We start from the raw sequence: 16499 nt of genomic DNA on the forward strand, positions 1-16499 counted from the left end.
CTATTAGAGGGTAGTTATAGTAAACTAAGGCTAGTATGTGGGTTGGGCCCCGTTACTTGGCTTCTATGAGTGGGGGGGCCTGTGACCTGGCCACTAAGTGGGGCAACTGTGACTTTACTTCTGTGAGGGGCGTTGTGACCATTAGTTACTGTGGGACAATGTGATTATTGGCTATTTGGAGGGGGGCACTATGACTTTTAGCTACTATTTGACCCCTGTGACTATATTCGCTACTTTGGGGGCACTGTTACACTGGAGTCTATTGTGGGGGCATTGTTACTTTATTGGCTACAATGGGAGCACTACTTTGACTACTAAATAAAATTTAAAATATCTACAGAAAATAAAAAAACAGAATACAATAAAGTAATATGTGGTTTAAATGAGTGACCTCATTCCCTTTAAAACAGCATACGTGTGATCATCCATTCCTGAAAATGAGCATGTAACTAAATTATGTATGTGTGAATGAAGCCATTGTATGACATCTATAATTATTTCCATACTAATGTAGTAATAGTACCACTCCCTCTAGCCTCACACGTGTTGACAGTATGTATGGAGCAGTCAGACAACTTCTGGGGGCTAGTACGTATTTGAAATTTGTTTCACATTTCCATTTTGCGCCGCTGGGAAAGGGATTCAAAAGGGGTTTTTGGCGCACCCGATCGGATTTTGGCTTTCACGTGACACAAATCGGGGGGGGGGGGGGGGCATCGGATGATCCGACAGATTCGGACAAACCACGGGATTTAACTTCAAAATTGTGTCGCAAGCCACAGGAAGATGGTGAACTCCGGCGAACCTGAGCGAGGAAGCGACAGATGCAGGAAATCGGGGGCACAATCTAAGTGAATTGCGGCTGAATGCATTCCGGACGGACAATGGACTTTCGGGAACTCCGAGGGACCGGGTAAGTAAATATGCCCCATAATATCCAGATATACTGTCCTTTTAACCACAAAATATGTCACCATATTTGTTCTGATCCAGCCCCCTAAAAAAACATAGAAAAATTGCAATGGGAAAAGAGTACTGAACCTGGTAGCAGTATGGCTACAATGTGACGCACGACAAACCAAACAAATATATAGAAATGTTACTACATTCTGAAATCTTTTTCCATTGGAAATAATTATTACCATACCAAAATCACTGGCTGTAAATAGCAACTTCAACTTTCTTCTATTAGTGTGCGTGTCCAGCCGCATACACCATGCAGTGCATGATCGCCCTCTAGTGGGATTCTTCCATTTAACGGGGTGATGAGGAGCAGCACAGGGATGTGCACTGTTAGTACAGAGGGAAATGAAAATGTAAATGTGTTATAAAAATAGGATGGTTCCTGTCAAAGTAATTGTGTCAGCCAGCACTTTTTAACTTAATTCTGTCATTACCCTATTCTCTGTTTGCTGTATCTAAAAAGTAAATTCATTAAAATTTGACAGGTATACCTCTCTATGTACACAGCAGGTACTTACGGTAGATTGTTCATATGTATTACAGAACATATACATAGAACCTCTGTAAAGCCTCAGTATTTCAGCTCAGGAATAATATTGTAAAATGTATACTATTCCTTTAACTACCTATTGTGCTTCTCCATAAGAGGGAGATGCGAATCCAACAAATTTTCCCCCCTCCCATATACTAATGTGCCACAAACAGGAAGTAGATATCACCAACCATTTTTATTTTAGGTGTATCAATATAAATTGCCCAAGTAAAAAAATAAAACCTTCCTTATTCCGTTCCCCCAGTGTGTGGTCTCCGGCAGAGAAGGGAAAGTTTACTGGCTACCGCCCAGTATTCTGGTCCGGCTGCAGCTTTAGCATCTGGTTCAGCGAAGTCAGGGAACCAGACCCACATATATAGTGGGAGATCCGGGAGGCCAAAAGCGCCCACACTTGGTGGGGGCCCAAAGGCATGTGCCCTGTGAGCCCGCCCCATAATCCGCCCTGCATACTAGCTACTGACGGAGACAGCTACAACATGAAGTACGAAGGGCGCCTCTGTAGCCCGTTATACCAACCAAAATTAAACAAATCCCGGAAATAATGTTTATGATCAATGTGTATCTCATGGTTATTTGCGGTCTGTCCTTGTTAGGACATCTTTTATTGTGTTCTTCTTACAGCATATGTAATCTTCATCCTCCTGATGTATTACTCCTGGACATTACCATCCTGATAATCCCTCTTACAATCAGCACAGTGGCCAACTCTACATCACTGCGGCCTTCCAGCACTGTAGTCCTGTTTATGGGTATCAATCCATTCGGGGCACCATTTTCATGGAGTTTATACTTTCTCCTCAGGTACTCCAGTTTCCTCCAACGTTAATAAAATATACAGTAAAACCTTTAAGCTTTTGTAGTCAATCTGTTGTGGTGATTATAGGTCTACCGTCATTGTTATGCCTCCAGCTGGACATTGTAGGTTCACTGTCATGTTGACCTCCATAATACAGTACAATACATTACTACTGGAGTTTGTTATATTGGTAATCAGAAAATGGTCTATTGGAACTTAAAAAGGAGTTACCACCAGCCCCCTCAATATGCAACTACTATGCAATAATAAGAACCCCCCACCTCCACCCCATACATGTGCAATGTCAGCATTGGTGTGTCCACATTTTATTTATGTCTTCTCTCTTTCATTAAGGGGGTGGTAGTCACAATCAACAAGGTTAAATGGGAGCGAGTGGTAGGAAGCCATTTCCACTGCCATCTCTGTCATGTAAAATGTTGCCAGCTGAACAGCAGTGGTGACACTAACAACTGCATGAGCTGCAGACCTGGATTAATAATCACGTTATAAAAGTCATTCTGCTACTAACTTCAAACAGAAAGTAAACAGATGCTACAACATGGTCAAAACAGATTCCCTTACTACCCCAAACAGAATATAGATATATGAAGCACCAAGTAATGTAGAACCTGGACACTGACCGTGGACACTGACCGTGGACACGAAGTAGATGAGGTTGTTCAAGATAAATCCAGGAAATGCTTAGCTATAGCAAAACAGTCTGTAGTAGAAAAAGAGCTGCACACACCAATAACCAAAGTCTTCATTTATTACAGTCCATTAAAACGATAGCAGTCGAAGCTAGAGAAAGTGCCGGCACAGAACGTCAGTCACTTGTGAATCCCGGCTTCTGAAAACTTGCCCCCTTTTGGCCCCTTATGTTTTTTTTTAATGGACTGAAATATCTCTCCTATAGGTCTATGCAAGGGGGGGGGGGGGGAGGGGGTACCTGTGGTCTTTAAAGGCTGTTGTGCTTTGTAGGCATATTTCACAGTGCCAATTGGTGAGAGGTCTGCATGTCAGATTCCAACTCAATGATGTTCAAAAGTAATGAGAAGTTATTAACTATTAAAGCTCTGGAGTACCCCATTAAATCCACTCTGCTCCCTAGAAAGGATAACAAGACGGGAATGTCATGCTGAATTCTGGTTCCTTTATTTATATAAAATCCACTAAATCTATTCATGACATGTACAGCAGAAGCAGATTTCTCATTGCTCTATTGCCATCATAAAACACAATCCCACAAAAAACTAAATATATTAAAACCCAGAAATATATATGAACATAAACCATAAAACCTAGGTAATAACAAAGCAATAATATAATGTGTTAAACCTCTTTCACACCACACAATAAATACTTGTTAGTGAGAGATGTGAACCTGCCAGTAACCCACAGTAGATCTGTAGTGAAGTTCAGAGGAAGGAAGGGGGGGGGGGGGCGCAGCTACTCTTTTGCATTAATAGAACCCCTCTTGTGTACATGGCCGTAGCTGGTATTGCAGATACAACTCATTGACAAGAGGAGCTAAATCAGATTTATTTTTCATAAATATATGGGATGGGCCAGGTAATATTTTAGATCTCTAACACAACCATATATGTGCCTATATATTACATATACACCCTTTAACCCACTTTCTGTTGAACCAAATATAGCTTTGAAACAACAGTATGCAATTAATAGCAATATTAGGATACAGTGATATTTTCATGCAGTGAGGTTATGCCTACTACACAAAAAAAAAAAAAAATTAACATTTACTGGACTATTTAAGTCTATGTGGTGTATTACACAGCCAAATCAATAAGAAGGAGGTGTAATGTGTGCACGGCTATTCCATTGCACTATTATTGTATGTAGCGTAGGATCTAAACAAAACATGAGAGGCTAAATATGTAAAATAGATATAAACATTGGTATTAACATCAAATAGAGTTTGAAAACACAAAAAGTATTTCTTTTATTTTTAAAGTTTATTATTTCTAATTTCTAGGCATATGGAGCCTTATACTACTAAAAAGATCACAAGAAAAAAAAAAAAAAACTCAAATGGGGATTTTTAAAAGAAGTGTCTGGTATAGAAAAGCCCCAATCAAAATCATATTTGGGGATCATATGTTAATAGGAAGGTGCCCATCTATCAGCTATGAAGCACACAGACAACCCATTAATTTCAATGGAAAATGTACAATTCACCTTCTCTCCTGTGATGGTGCATCTAACAAAAATACATTGTGACAAATAAGGATTTTTTGATCTTTTTCCTGGATATAAATGATACAGAATTTATGAATTGAACTGTAAATCTAATTTAAAAAAGGTAAAGATGGGGAATACCATACAGTTTATATGTATATATTTTTTTTTATTAGAGGAGGTCAGCCATATTAAACCCTCACAATTTCCAAAAACAAAGAGGCTAAAGCAAGAAGTCCAGTAATCCTACCTAGTCATGTTCATCTCCAGTACAATGCTTCAAATAATAACAAGAACCACAAGATGTTCATCTACAGAGCACCAAAGCCTCTTGGTTTATAGAAAAAGGTGTAAGTGGATTTCTAGTCACCATATATCCAAAAAAGGCTAACATAAACAAGGTATACAAAAAAAAACCTTCAGAATTATCTCTGTATCCAAATATATCTTCTTAGAATCTGTACAAAAAGCAATATAGTGTCTATGTAAAGAAATTGGAGGAGTGTCCACAGCATTACAATATTGGCACAAGAGAACAGTAAAGCAGATCTGATGTAGCTGGGTTCACATCCTCCATTGTTTGGGACAGATTTCTCTTTGGCATCTGATTATCTTGGTTGTTGGTCATTCATCGACCTGGATCCATATTCTATTCATGGGGAGTTTTTCTTCAATACAAGGAAATCTAGGGAAAAAAAAATAAAATATATAAAATCACAATATTTAGATGCCACATATACTAAGTAAAAATATAATATCTAGTCCTTCCTCTAAAAATATTTTGATTTAATGTGTTCTATAGTAGCATCATTTTAACCTAAACACCACCACACATATGGTGTAATATACATAAAGGATCAGTCATCTCTCATGTGTGATGCAATATATATATGATCCATACAGTGTTATGGAAAGTATTCAGACCCATTTCAATTTTTCACTCATTGCAGTCAATTGTTATGATCAAAAGGTTTTTTTGCACATTTATGTACACCCCATGTTGACAGGAAAAAAATGCAGACATTTTTGCTAATTAGAAAAACTAAAATATCATATGGTCATAAGTGACATAAATGGGTTTTCCCACAAACAGAAGTTAGGCCATATCCACAGTATAGGGCCTAATTTGCTGATCTCAGTGATGAAACAAGGGGTCCAATGAGGTCCCACTTACTTCCGTCGGACTCCTCGTCACTCTCTGAAAGTAACAAAGCCCATCGGACCCCTTGTTTTTGTGTTCTGTGGGGTCTAAAGGGGTGATCTAAAGGGAACCTGTCAGCCCACGAGCCTCCCCCCTAAGCCTACCAACATAGCAGTACCTTACATATTATGCAAGTCCCCCGGACAACCATCTGTCATATTCATAGGTGTCAGCACTCATGAGAAATCCGCTTTTATACTATTGTAACATGCAGTCAAGCAGCTACACTCCAATTGCCATTCGCTCTCCCCATTTCAAGCATTGTGCTTGCCAGCCCTGCCCAGGGCCGGTTCTAGACAAAGTGGGGCCCTGGGCAAAACTAAAAGTGGGGCCCCAAAATAAAACTATTTTATGAGCAGTCACAGTCAGCAAGAGGCTCCCTTTAATAAGGTAAAATAAAATGTAATTTTGGAGAATTTTATAGGAGATAGATGATAGGGAGATTGATGGGCAGCACGGTAGCTCAGTGGTTAGCACTACAGCCTTGCAGCGCTGGATAACATCTGCAAAGAGTTTGTATCTTCTCTCTGTGTCTGCGTGGGTTTCTACTGGTTCCTCCGGTTTCCTCCCACACTCCAAAAAATTACTGGTAGGTGGATTAGACTGTGAGGCCCATTGGGGACAGGGACCGATATTGTCTGAAAGCAGACACTTGCCCCGTTTTCAAAATTGCATCAAAGAGTTTACAGACATAGGCGCCTTCATGCAATTTTGATTCAAACTGAAACATTTTATAAAAATACTTAAAATTTGACTTTGATGGCAAAAAATTTGTTCCAAAAAGAAAATCTATATCTGCTTTTCAGCTAGAAATTTTTAGACAGTCACAACCTGCAAAATATATCAATAAAACAGAATAAAAAGTAAAGGCGCCATAAAACCTATAGAATTTTGAAATCAGACAACCAGGCGATGCATTTGGCAATTAACATTCAAAATTTCCTCTAAAATATGTACAAATCCAGATACTTATATAAAGAAAATATACTTTCCTAAACCAGTAAGATGTGAGGAGATCATACAGACCCCACATGTGGATATTCACCAAAATATGCAGCACAGGGAACTGCAGAAAATTGCACTGAGCGTCACACACATCTATCACTGTATGATCCCTTACACAATGGTCACCCAAATAAATAACTATATATCCATAATCCAAGCTAATGAGATAATAAAAGTCACTTTTATATGTGCACCAATGTATTATCCACACAATAACAGATCCCTCCGCGCTTCATAAGAATTTGAGTGAGAACATAATATAGGTGTAAATAATGGAGGATGGTGGGAAATAAAAACTTTATTCCAGAACATGTGTGTTTTTGGTGTTACATATAACTTTATGGACATGTTCTGGTCACGGTGTAGTCACATTAGGCGAAGAGGATTGAATGTTCATCGTATCAGTCAATTTTACCAATAAAAAAAACTATCACAAAATAAAAGGCAGTAAGAGAGAAAGTGTGTTCTCAGATAGTTCTGCATAGAGAAGGGTTAAAAACATGAACATTAGTTGATATTATCCCTTCTTAAAATGTAGTAATATATAAAGTGCAGCAGCACCTGTGTGCAGCAAATTCTCCCTGTAGCCTGATGGCTAAGAATCTGGAGGGGGGTACATTGAGGGGGCTGTATCTCTGGCTCTGTGACACAGAACCTCACATGTTTTTTCCTATGAAAGAAGAGAGTCTCCTCTTTAAATGAATCCAAATATGTGTTTCTAAGTGCCAGGAAAATGGAGATATTAACTGTTAAACTGACGTTGGGAGTGATTCTTATATATAAAAATGGCACCTGAAATTCTCACTTTAAACCTGAATAGCTCTGGATCCATAGCACCTAGAAACAAAATTCTAAATTCATTTGAAAGAAGAGATTCTCCATTTTCAAGGGGCCCTGGGCAATTGCCACCTTTGCCTACCCATAGCGCCGGCCCTGGCCCTGCCCCCCAATGCTCCAGTAATTCTCCAATTTCTGAGTGATGCGGTATCACGCAATATGCCCGTGAAGCTGGCACAGTGCATGCAGTGGTGGCTCCAAAGTCACAGGTGCACTGTACAGGCACAGGAGTCTTAGATTGCTGGAGAATGAACTTGGCATTAGGAGGCAGGGCTGGCAAGCACAATGCTGGGAGCAGGCAGTCAGGTGGAGCTGCTGACTGCCTGGATGAGCAGCCCTCCCTCTGACTGAAGGTTACAATAGAATAAAAGCACATTGAAACCCAATGAATATGACAGAAAGGCGTAGAGGCGATGTGCATAACACATAAAGATACTTTTGGGGGCTAGTGTGCTGACAGGGTCCCTTTAAAGGCTGGAGCTCCTTGACTAGAATTATAAAATAATTATCTTTACAACTCATGAAGGGGACAAAAAAAAAAAAAAAAAAAAACACCACACGCAAATCAGAGTTAGCTGAAGTTTTTTTTTTTCCCGCAAAGGATACGTGTGCCGCATTGACTAGAAAACCTTACGATTGTACATATCTGGCTAACAGCCATATTACCCGACTCCCCTATACATAGCAATGCTCAGCATGTGGTACATGCGTCAAACAGGATAACGTCACTAACAGTCATTCATGTTACCCACTCCTCAAGAATTCAGTTCATTTGAAGGACTTATGTGTATGACCAACTTGAGTCTCAATCCAATGTATACTTTGCAGTTCCAACAAGCCATACCATGCAAACATAACAACAGATTACTTGCTTTTAATGGAAAAAAAAAAAAAAAAAAAAAAATGCACACATTGCAAAGGACAATATCATACGGACAACATACTCACTAAATGGGTTTCGGAGACATCCACTGAAACAGCCATTTTTATGGATATGAGCCAGGTTTAGGATTTGATCCTCCAGCTCCAGGAAATGAAGTGGATGGTCCCCACTGACCTGGAGGCACTGAACCCCATGGCACAGATGAAGCAGCACCAGGATTTGGGAAAGGACTAGAGGATGGGTACGGAAGATTTGGGTTTGCTGGGTATTGGCCACCCTGTGATCCCCATGGATTAGAGCCCCAAGATGATGCCTGTCCAGGACCTGATTGGCCATAAGGAGCAGGATAAGATCCACCTTGTCCTGGAGCACTTGGATATTGTGGACCTTGAGCTCCAGAAGGGTTAGGATAAAGTCCTGGCAGTCCAGCGGGCCCTGAAGGATACTGAGCTGGATATTGCCCAGGTGCATTAGGATAGTGCCCTGTGGGAGCCCCTGGTTGTGGCCCAGTTGGCATTCCTGCATAAGGCCCAGCAGGCTGTGAAGGGAATGGAGCATTTGGTTGCTGTCCAGCAGGTGCTCCTGGATAGGGTCCAGTAGGACCTGCAGGATATTGGGCATTTGGTGCAGAAGGTTGTTGTCCAGGAGCAGCTCCTGGGTAAGGCCCAGAAGGACCTGCAGGTGCACTTGGGGCTCCTGGCTGCGGTCCAGATGAATATGGATGAGTTGGGGCTCCTGGCTGAGGTGCTGATGGGTATGGGTGTGTTGGGGCTCCTGGCTGAGGCCCAGAAGAGTATGGCTGCGATGGTGCTCCTGGTTGGGGTCCAGATGGGTATGGCTGCGATGGTGCTCCTGGTTGGGGTCCAGATGGGTACGGCTGCGATGGTGCTCCTGGTTGGGGTCCAGATGGGTACGGCTGCGATGGTGCTCCTGGTTGAGGCCCAGATGGGTACGGCTGCGATGGTGCTCCTGGTTGAGGCCCAGATGGGTACGGCTGCGATGGTGCTCCTGGCTGAGGCCCAGATGGGTATGGCTGCGATGGTGCACCAGATGGCTGAGATCCACCACTAGAATATGGTCCTACTCCTTGGCCTTGTCCGTAAGGTGCAAAACCAGGAGCTGAAGGAGCAGATGGATTTGTGCCCCAAGGACTTGGTTGATTTACATTCTTAGACTTTGCTGGAGTAGTATCTGATAAGGCATCTGCCAGCTATTGAGAAAGGAAGATACATCTGTTACATAGATGAAACAAAGTATGTCATCACTGCAGTTAAGTGCCCCTGTTTGGCTTGGTGTTTACTATACCCGACTGCCCATATTTATTCAGGGCATCACTGGTTGTCACAAGTGCCAGGGACAAATTTTAACGTAAGTGAAAATAGTATGATAACTCCAAGTGTTCATTATATACACACACACATATGAGAATTATAAAACTTCCATATACATTAATAAACTACATCAAATAACAGTTTAGCTGCATAACAAACATCACATACCGAAAAGTCATCTGTTCCCGACATTGCACTAGAAGACATGAAAAAAAAAATGTTAAATTGTTAATTTATCATTACTTGCATAACAATAACAGAAAAGATTAACCAAAAACAAAAAAAATTAATTATAATGAAAAATAAGCATCTGGGGATAGGATAGTTTCTTTGAATTCCAAGGTTTTAGTGATTCACCCATTCTTAAGAAGTGTAGCTGCAATATCCAATACAATTCTATTTATTACCGCATATACTCGAGTATAAGCCGACCGAGACCCCTAATTTTAACACACAAAAAACCCCCTGGAAAAACGTTTTGACTCCAGTATAAGCTGAGGGTGGTAAATGCATAGGTCACAGTCCCAGTATATAGCCTGGCTTGCCAGGTGTAGTAGATAGCAGCAGCTGACATCAGCGGCTGACATCTCAAAGCCTTCGCAGACTTGACGCTGGCTTGAAGAAAGAAGAGACGCTGACCTGCTGCGCACATGAAGATAGAAGAGGAGCTGCCCGGGCCGTCGGAATGGTGAGTACGGAGTTTATACCCGAGTATAAACAAAGTGGGGAATTTTCAGCACCAAAATTGTGCCGAAAAACTCGGCTTATACTCGTGTATATACGGCATATTATATTTTGTTCTATTCCCTTATGAAGAATGGCTGGACCATTATATAGTCTTTTTACCTCTTGTGTTACCCCACTCTTCCTCATAGACTGTAAGCTCTTGCGAGCAGGGACCTCACTCCTTTCGTTCCATACGAATGTTTATGCTCTGTCATGTTTTATTATATTTGTCCCTTATGATTTGTAAAGCGCTAGATAACATGATGGCGCTATATAAAGATTATTATTACAATTTGATATGAAATTTATTACACCTACAAGCAACATAGACAATCCTGTATTACTTGAGATGTAGTAGAGATCATCCTGAAGTGACCACTTATAAAATGGGTTACAAAAAAAAACCCAGAGGTCATGGTCGTGGCGTTTGCATTGCACAATTCTGTGCATTTTGATGTATGGTGTACACGCAATCTTACTTCAATAGGTGATCACAGCAGGGGCTGTGCTATGCAGGAAATCACAAGAAATTCTGGGGGAGATTTGTCATGCCTAATCCTTCAAATTCTTGGTTAGAAGGCAAGCAAATCTCCCCATCACAGTCAATTCCTATGCTTTTTGTAAAACTGATGGGGACTATAGTAGACCAGATCTGGTCTAAACAGGTCCATCCTGGAAGAGATGATAGTATTATCTTCTAAGAGGCCAGAGCCCCTTAATAGATGAGGGAATTTATTAAGACTGCCATTTTAAACACCAGTCTTAATAAATTTCCCCCAAAAAAACGGTATAAACTCAGTAGTAGTTCATTTAAAGCATCACCGATTTGACAATCCACATGTATTTATTAACGTTTCGGTTTATGTTAGACCTTCTTCAGAGACACGATTGCTTGTGGGTAGAGATGGGGAAAAGAAAGGCAGCTCAATTGGGATAGATAAGCGTCTTATGAGGTGCTGCAATACATAAGACACTTGTCTATCACAATTGGGCTGCCTTTCTTTTCTCCATCTCTACCCACCAAAATTTGTGTCTCTGAAGAAGGTCTAACATAGACCGAAACTAAATAATAGATGTGGATTGCCAATCGGTATTGCTTTAATGAAGAATATTTGCAATTGAACCTCTGAGGGCTGAGTTTATACAATGTATTGAAATAAGGATTGGCATCCTACTCATGCACCTACTACATTTTCGTTCTGCATGGTGGAGTGACATGTATTAATATTTATAATAAAATTCCCCCATTGAATCTACAAGAAAGTTGGATGCATGATGCTACAAGTAGGAAACTTGGAAAAGTTATTTTTTTTTTTTTACAAATACCACATATTTATAGAAAGAATCAATTTCCAAACATGCTTCTAGGATAACATTCTTATGCTCATCAATGGCATGCAGGTTCTATAAATGCTACCTTTTGTTCCATCTGATCCTATTATCCCAAATTCGAACCTCTCATGCACGTCTCCAGGATGTCTCCTGAGTTGCTCGGATTCTCTGGAATGCCCTCCTCTGAACTATCAGACTAATACCCACCCTCCAAACATGCTCTTAAAACCCATCTCTTTAGGCAAGCCTCACACACTAGCTAACTACATGAAACGTCAACTCTCCCTTCCTATGTCCGATCTCCCGTCTATTTTTCGGCAAACAGCAGATATATACCAAGCTCCAGGCTTCTCTGCAGTCTTTCACCTTGGAACCTGTAAATAAGATGGCGGCTGGTGGCTGGTTCAAGCAGCAGAAGTTTTTATTTATTAAATTATTTTGTATTGATCCCTTATAAAGAATGGCTGGACCATTATACAACCTCTTGTGTCACCCCCTCATCCTCATAGTCTGTAAGCTCTTGTGAGCAGGACCCTCACTCCTATTGTTCCATATGACGGTTTGTTCTTTGTAATGTATTATTATATTTGTATATTTCCCCTATTATTGGTAAAGCACTACGGAATTTGATGGGGCTATATAAAGATTATTATTATTATTATCCCCAGCGCTAGAATGTTCCCTCCTTCACCAGCTATAGACGGTCCCCTACTTAAGAACACCCAACTTACAGATGACCCCTAGTTAAACAGAGCTCTGGATGTTGATAATTTTCTGTACGTAGGCTGCAATAAACAGCTTTAACAGTTATGAAATTATCTGCGATTAAGTTTTTATTGTTAAACCTGGTTCTTATGACAACCCAACATTTTTTAAAATCCAATTGTCAAAGAGACTAAAAGAATGAAATACACAGTTCCAATTACATACAAATTCAACTTAAGAACAAACCTACAGAACCTATCTTGTATGTAACCTGGGGACTGCCTGTATTATCAGTCTTTTGAGTAATCATTCACAGGCTGGGTGTAGCCTTGCACAAATGGCAGCTCTCTGTAGGTCGGAATCTAATTGTAAATGCAGTGATGTCAACAACATATCGCACTTAGGTATGTCACGAAGCAACTTTTTTTTTTTTTGTGGGGCACCTTTAGTACATGCTAGAAATAGAAGGCTTCAAACTATCAGTACTTCTTTAAGTTTACATGCAATCCATCTTCATAGTGACATGTATTCTAAGAATATCCTTTATTATCTTATGGAAATCCCATACAACAACAACACCTTGTTTACTTTGGGTAACCAGATAATACATTTTTTTTTCATGTGTAGTGTGATCTTTCCAACACTAGCAAGTCCATGCCCACGGGACGAAAAGATGCAGGACTCTTCAGACTGGCTCATTGACTCTTCAGCATCAACGAACAAGGTAGTGCTTAAACTAATAATATACGTCTCATAGACCAAGTACTTGATAAGAAGTGGTGGAGATACACTAAAGTCCAAACTTAATCATGAAAACTGGTCTAAGATCTCAGGCAGCCCTCCCAAGGGGTACACAATGAAGATGGCTAAATAATTTTATGCTGAAGCCCTGAAAGTGTGCAGATTAAATACCATACAAGTGAGCCAAGGCCGGTGGCACATGACTATGCTGGGTCATCGGCTGCTCAGATTAGATGAGCCAAGCACAGTACCCAAGATGGGAGGCCTTGCATCAGACAGCATTGAACGTCATTAATGATCATATTAATGATCAGCACTGCTGTTCTGCCTGCCAGCAGGGACTCCTTACATCATATATTGCCATGATGCAAGGACTCCTTTCCCAAGCTCTGTGCTCAGTCATTACCGTGACCAGCACATGGTCTGACTTTCAGGGATCGATTGGGTTTATAAAAATAAAAAATAATGACATCTTCATTACGTTTAACCAACTCACAAAAGGTCAATTCGAGTGCCTTATGTAAAGTCACAATATTTTGTTGAGTACAAAAATCAGCAGGTCCCACACTATCCCTTGGGAAGCTAAACTTAGTGGGCAGTATAATACAAGTGGCAAGGATCCAATAATACATTTTCATTGCTGCTGAGAAGAGAGCAGGTCCACTCACCTCCTTGTGATAACCTGATATATTACTTTTGATTGGGGTTGAAGGGGCGCTGTTTTATAGCCTACCTCAGGCAGCAGAAACTTTACATTCATCCATGAGTAAAGTTTACATTACATGAGACTTTATGTTGTAGATACAGCCCAGGAGACACAGGACAAGGTTCAGGGAAGTTTGCATTTCCAGGGCTTTTCCAATCTTTAACCTGGTACTGGAGATAGGAGCTGTGACCTTATCTCAATGGAAAGGTATTGTTAAACAAGACCTCGGAATTTGTTTTTCAACCAACAGGTTTAACTAGCCCTGAATCTGTGTTGTCACTACACTTTAACCCTTTCAAACCCACATACTGAGGAAGCAGATCAATCCACATTTCCAAGTCAGTCGGCACAATTACCTCACTTATGTCATTGTGTTAGATCACAGGGCACTATAAAGCCCATTATATCACTAAAGTACTGGTTTAGAACAAGAGCCTTACCAACTGAGCAAAACTTACTCCAAGCATTTTATTTCCAGGTTAGCAATATTAATGACCTATACTCCTACTGATCAGCAGACTTCAGTGCTAGATACAACATAAAACAGAGCCAGAAGAAATCTGTTCTCTGGGTAATGGAAACTAAACCTGCATTTAAACATAAATAAGTGGAAAAGAAACATTTTAAAAAAACTGATAACAGAGAACAATAGCTGTAGCATTTACTTTTAGGTGTCCTTACTAGTGGAAATATTTGCACATCTGTAAGGTCTGTATCATTGAAGGTCTTGTATCAAGGGAATAGACAGTAGTAAGACTCTGGCAGTAAACAATCTAGGATTAGTGATAATCACTTTAAGTACATTGCCTTTATTGTCCCTTTAAGAAGTTGTTTTTCACATAGGAATTAGTTGCGCCGTCAGTTTTGGAGAGACCCTTGATATATGCACCTCCCCGCCAGCTATATAAGCTCAATATACACTGTTACTATTTGTGTATCATGCTGACAGGATGAATACATTGTAACAGGGTAGTATCTCAGGACATGTAACAAGCAGATACTATACCTCTAGGACTAGCAGGGTCTCCTGTATTCTGCTGCAGGGTCTGATCCGAGAGAGAAAGTTGAGTGGGTCCTCCCAGGAAGAGGAAGCCTGCTCTCATCACCCAGCCCAGGTTCAAAGGCTGAAGTATGTGTCACACCCTACACCCTCTAGTGGATCTCTCTATATAGAGAGGGGAGAGGCCAGTGCGACACTGCAGCAGCTCCAGGAGCAGGACATATGCTGGAAAAGTTCTTCTTTAATGGGGAAACTTTTTCCACAGAAAAACATCTGTTTGTTTTTTATGACAGCCAAGCCTCTATAATGCTCAGGCTGGGCTTCTGCATTCAGTTTTTATACAGTTTTTGCAGGCAAAATCAGGAGTTGATTGCACATGTGTAGTTAGTTATTATATAATGCACAGATTGTTCATTTTAACAGAAAGCTGAGTCAGAGTGTTTTGATGAGCTGAAAAAATAAGCAGCATGGCCGATCTTGTTGTAATTTCAGCTGAGAGATCGGCACAGTAAGTAGTTACACTGCAAGTAAGGGCCAGCTCACACCTTATGTTATTTTCATCAGTTTTTTAGCATCAGTTGTGAGCAATGCTGTGAGTATTTGAAGACGTAGAAGAGGTGCAAATGTTTCCATACCTTTTTTTTGGTGTATCTATTTTCAAAAAAAAAAAAAAAAAAAACAAGATGGAGCTCCTATAAGGTAATAATATTTAATCAAGTGAACACTAAGCAACTTTACCCTGAGGGCGCGTTCACACAATGCGTTGCGTTTTTGGATGCATTTTTGACACATTTCAAAGGCTTCAGCCTTGATCACATGCTGAGGTTACACTGGGGGACATTTACTATGGCGTTTCCGCCAGTTTTGTGGCGCTCTCACCACATGTTCTGCTCTCAGACCTATTTATTAGCTGGCGGCGCCAGAAAAAATGACTTTTTCCGTCTGCTCCGACTCTTCTCCGAAAAGGGGCGTGGCTTTGGCGGAGTGGAAACTCAGACACAATTAATATGTGTCGCAGCCCTTTTTGGGCGGTGTAAACTGGCGGAAAGTAGACCAAAAGAAAACTGGTCTAGCAGGGACTGTTGGACACATTTCTGGTGCTCGGGAAAGATTTTGGTCCCAGGGACAGAAAATGGTCTCGGCGCCAGAAATTTATCTGCACAGCTCCACAATATTACATGTGTATCTTCTTTCCCAGAGCAGGTCGGTAACAAAGCCAATGCAGACACCGACACTTTAAGTAAATGTCCCCCAGTGTTTTAGCAGATGCAGTGGACACATGTGATCAAGGTTGAAGCCTTTGAAATGCGTCACAAACAAGACACAACGCATCGCGTGAAAGTGCCCTGAGTGCGCGTTCACACGTTGCGCTTTGGTTGCGTTTTCATTGCGTTTAAAATGCATTCCAACAGCGGTGGAGAGGTGATTTGCCCAATTACTTTTACATTTGTCAACATGATATTAACACATTTGTGTTTACAATGCGTTTTGTAAATGCAAATGTTAACAGTAATGTGA

General features: G+C 40.7%; 1 protein-coding gene across 1 annotated transcript; it reads right to left on the reverse strand.

The window, feature by feature from the left end:
* Positions 1-3445: 3445 nt before the first annotated feature.
* Positions 3446-15143, reverse strand: MAPK1IP1L (mitogen-activated protein kinase 1 interacting protein 1 like). The gene is made up of 4 exons (XM_072116117.1): positions 14988-15143; positions 9940-9967; positions 8506-9650; positions 3446-5199 (listed from the first exon to the last, which is right to left on the reverse strand). The coding sequence occupies exons 2-3, from the start codon at positions 9961-9963 to the stop codon at positions 8544-8546; spliced, it is 1131 nt and encodes a 376-aa protein (XP_071972218.1). The 5' UTR covers positions 9964-9967; positions 14988-15143; the 3' UTR covers positions 3446-5199; positions 8506-8543.
* Positions 15144-16499: the final 1356 nt, after the last annotated feature.

This window comes from Engystomops pustulosus, chromosome 7 (genome assembly GCF_040894005.1).
Source record: "Engystomops pustulosus chromosome 7, aEngPut4.maternal, whole genome shotgun sequence".
Classification (NCBI taxonomy): Eukaryota; Metazoa; Chordata; class Amphibia; order Anura; family Leptodactylidae; genus Engystomops; species Engystomops pustulosus.

Coding starts and splice junctions, on each gene's coding strand:
- MAPK1IP1L (XM_072116117.1), bottom strand. CDS start 9,963: ATGTCGGGAACAGATGACTTTTCG. Junction 9,651..9,939: donor CGGGAACAGATGACTTTTCG/GTATGTGATGTT, acceptor CTTTCTCAATAG/CTGGCAGATGCCTTATCAGA.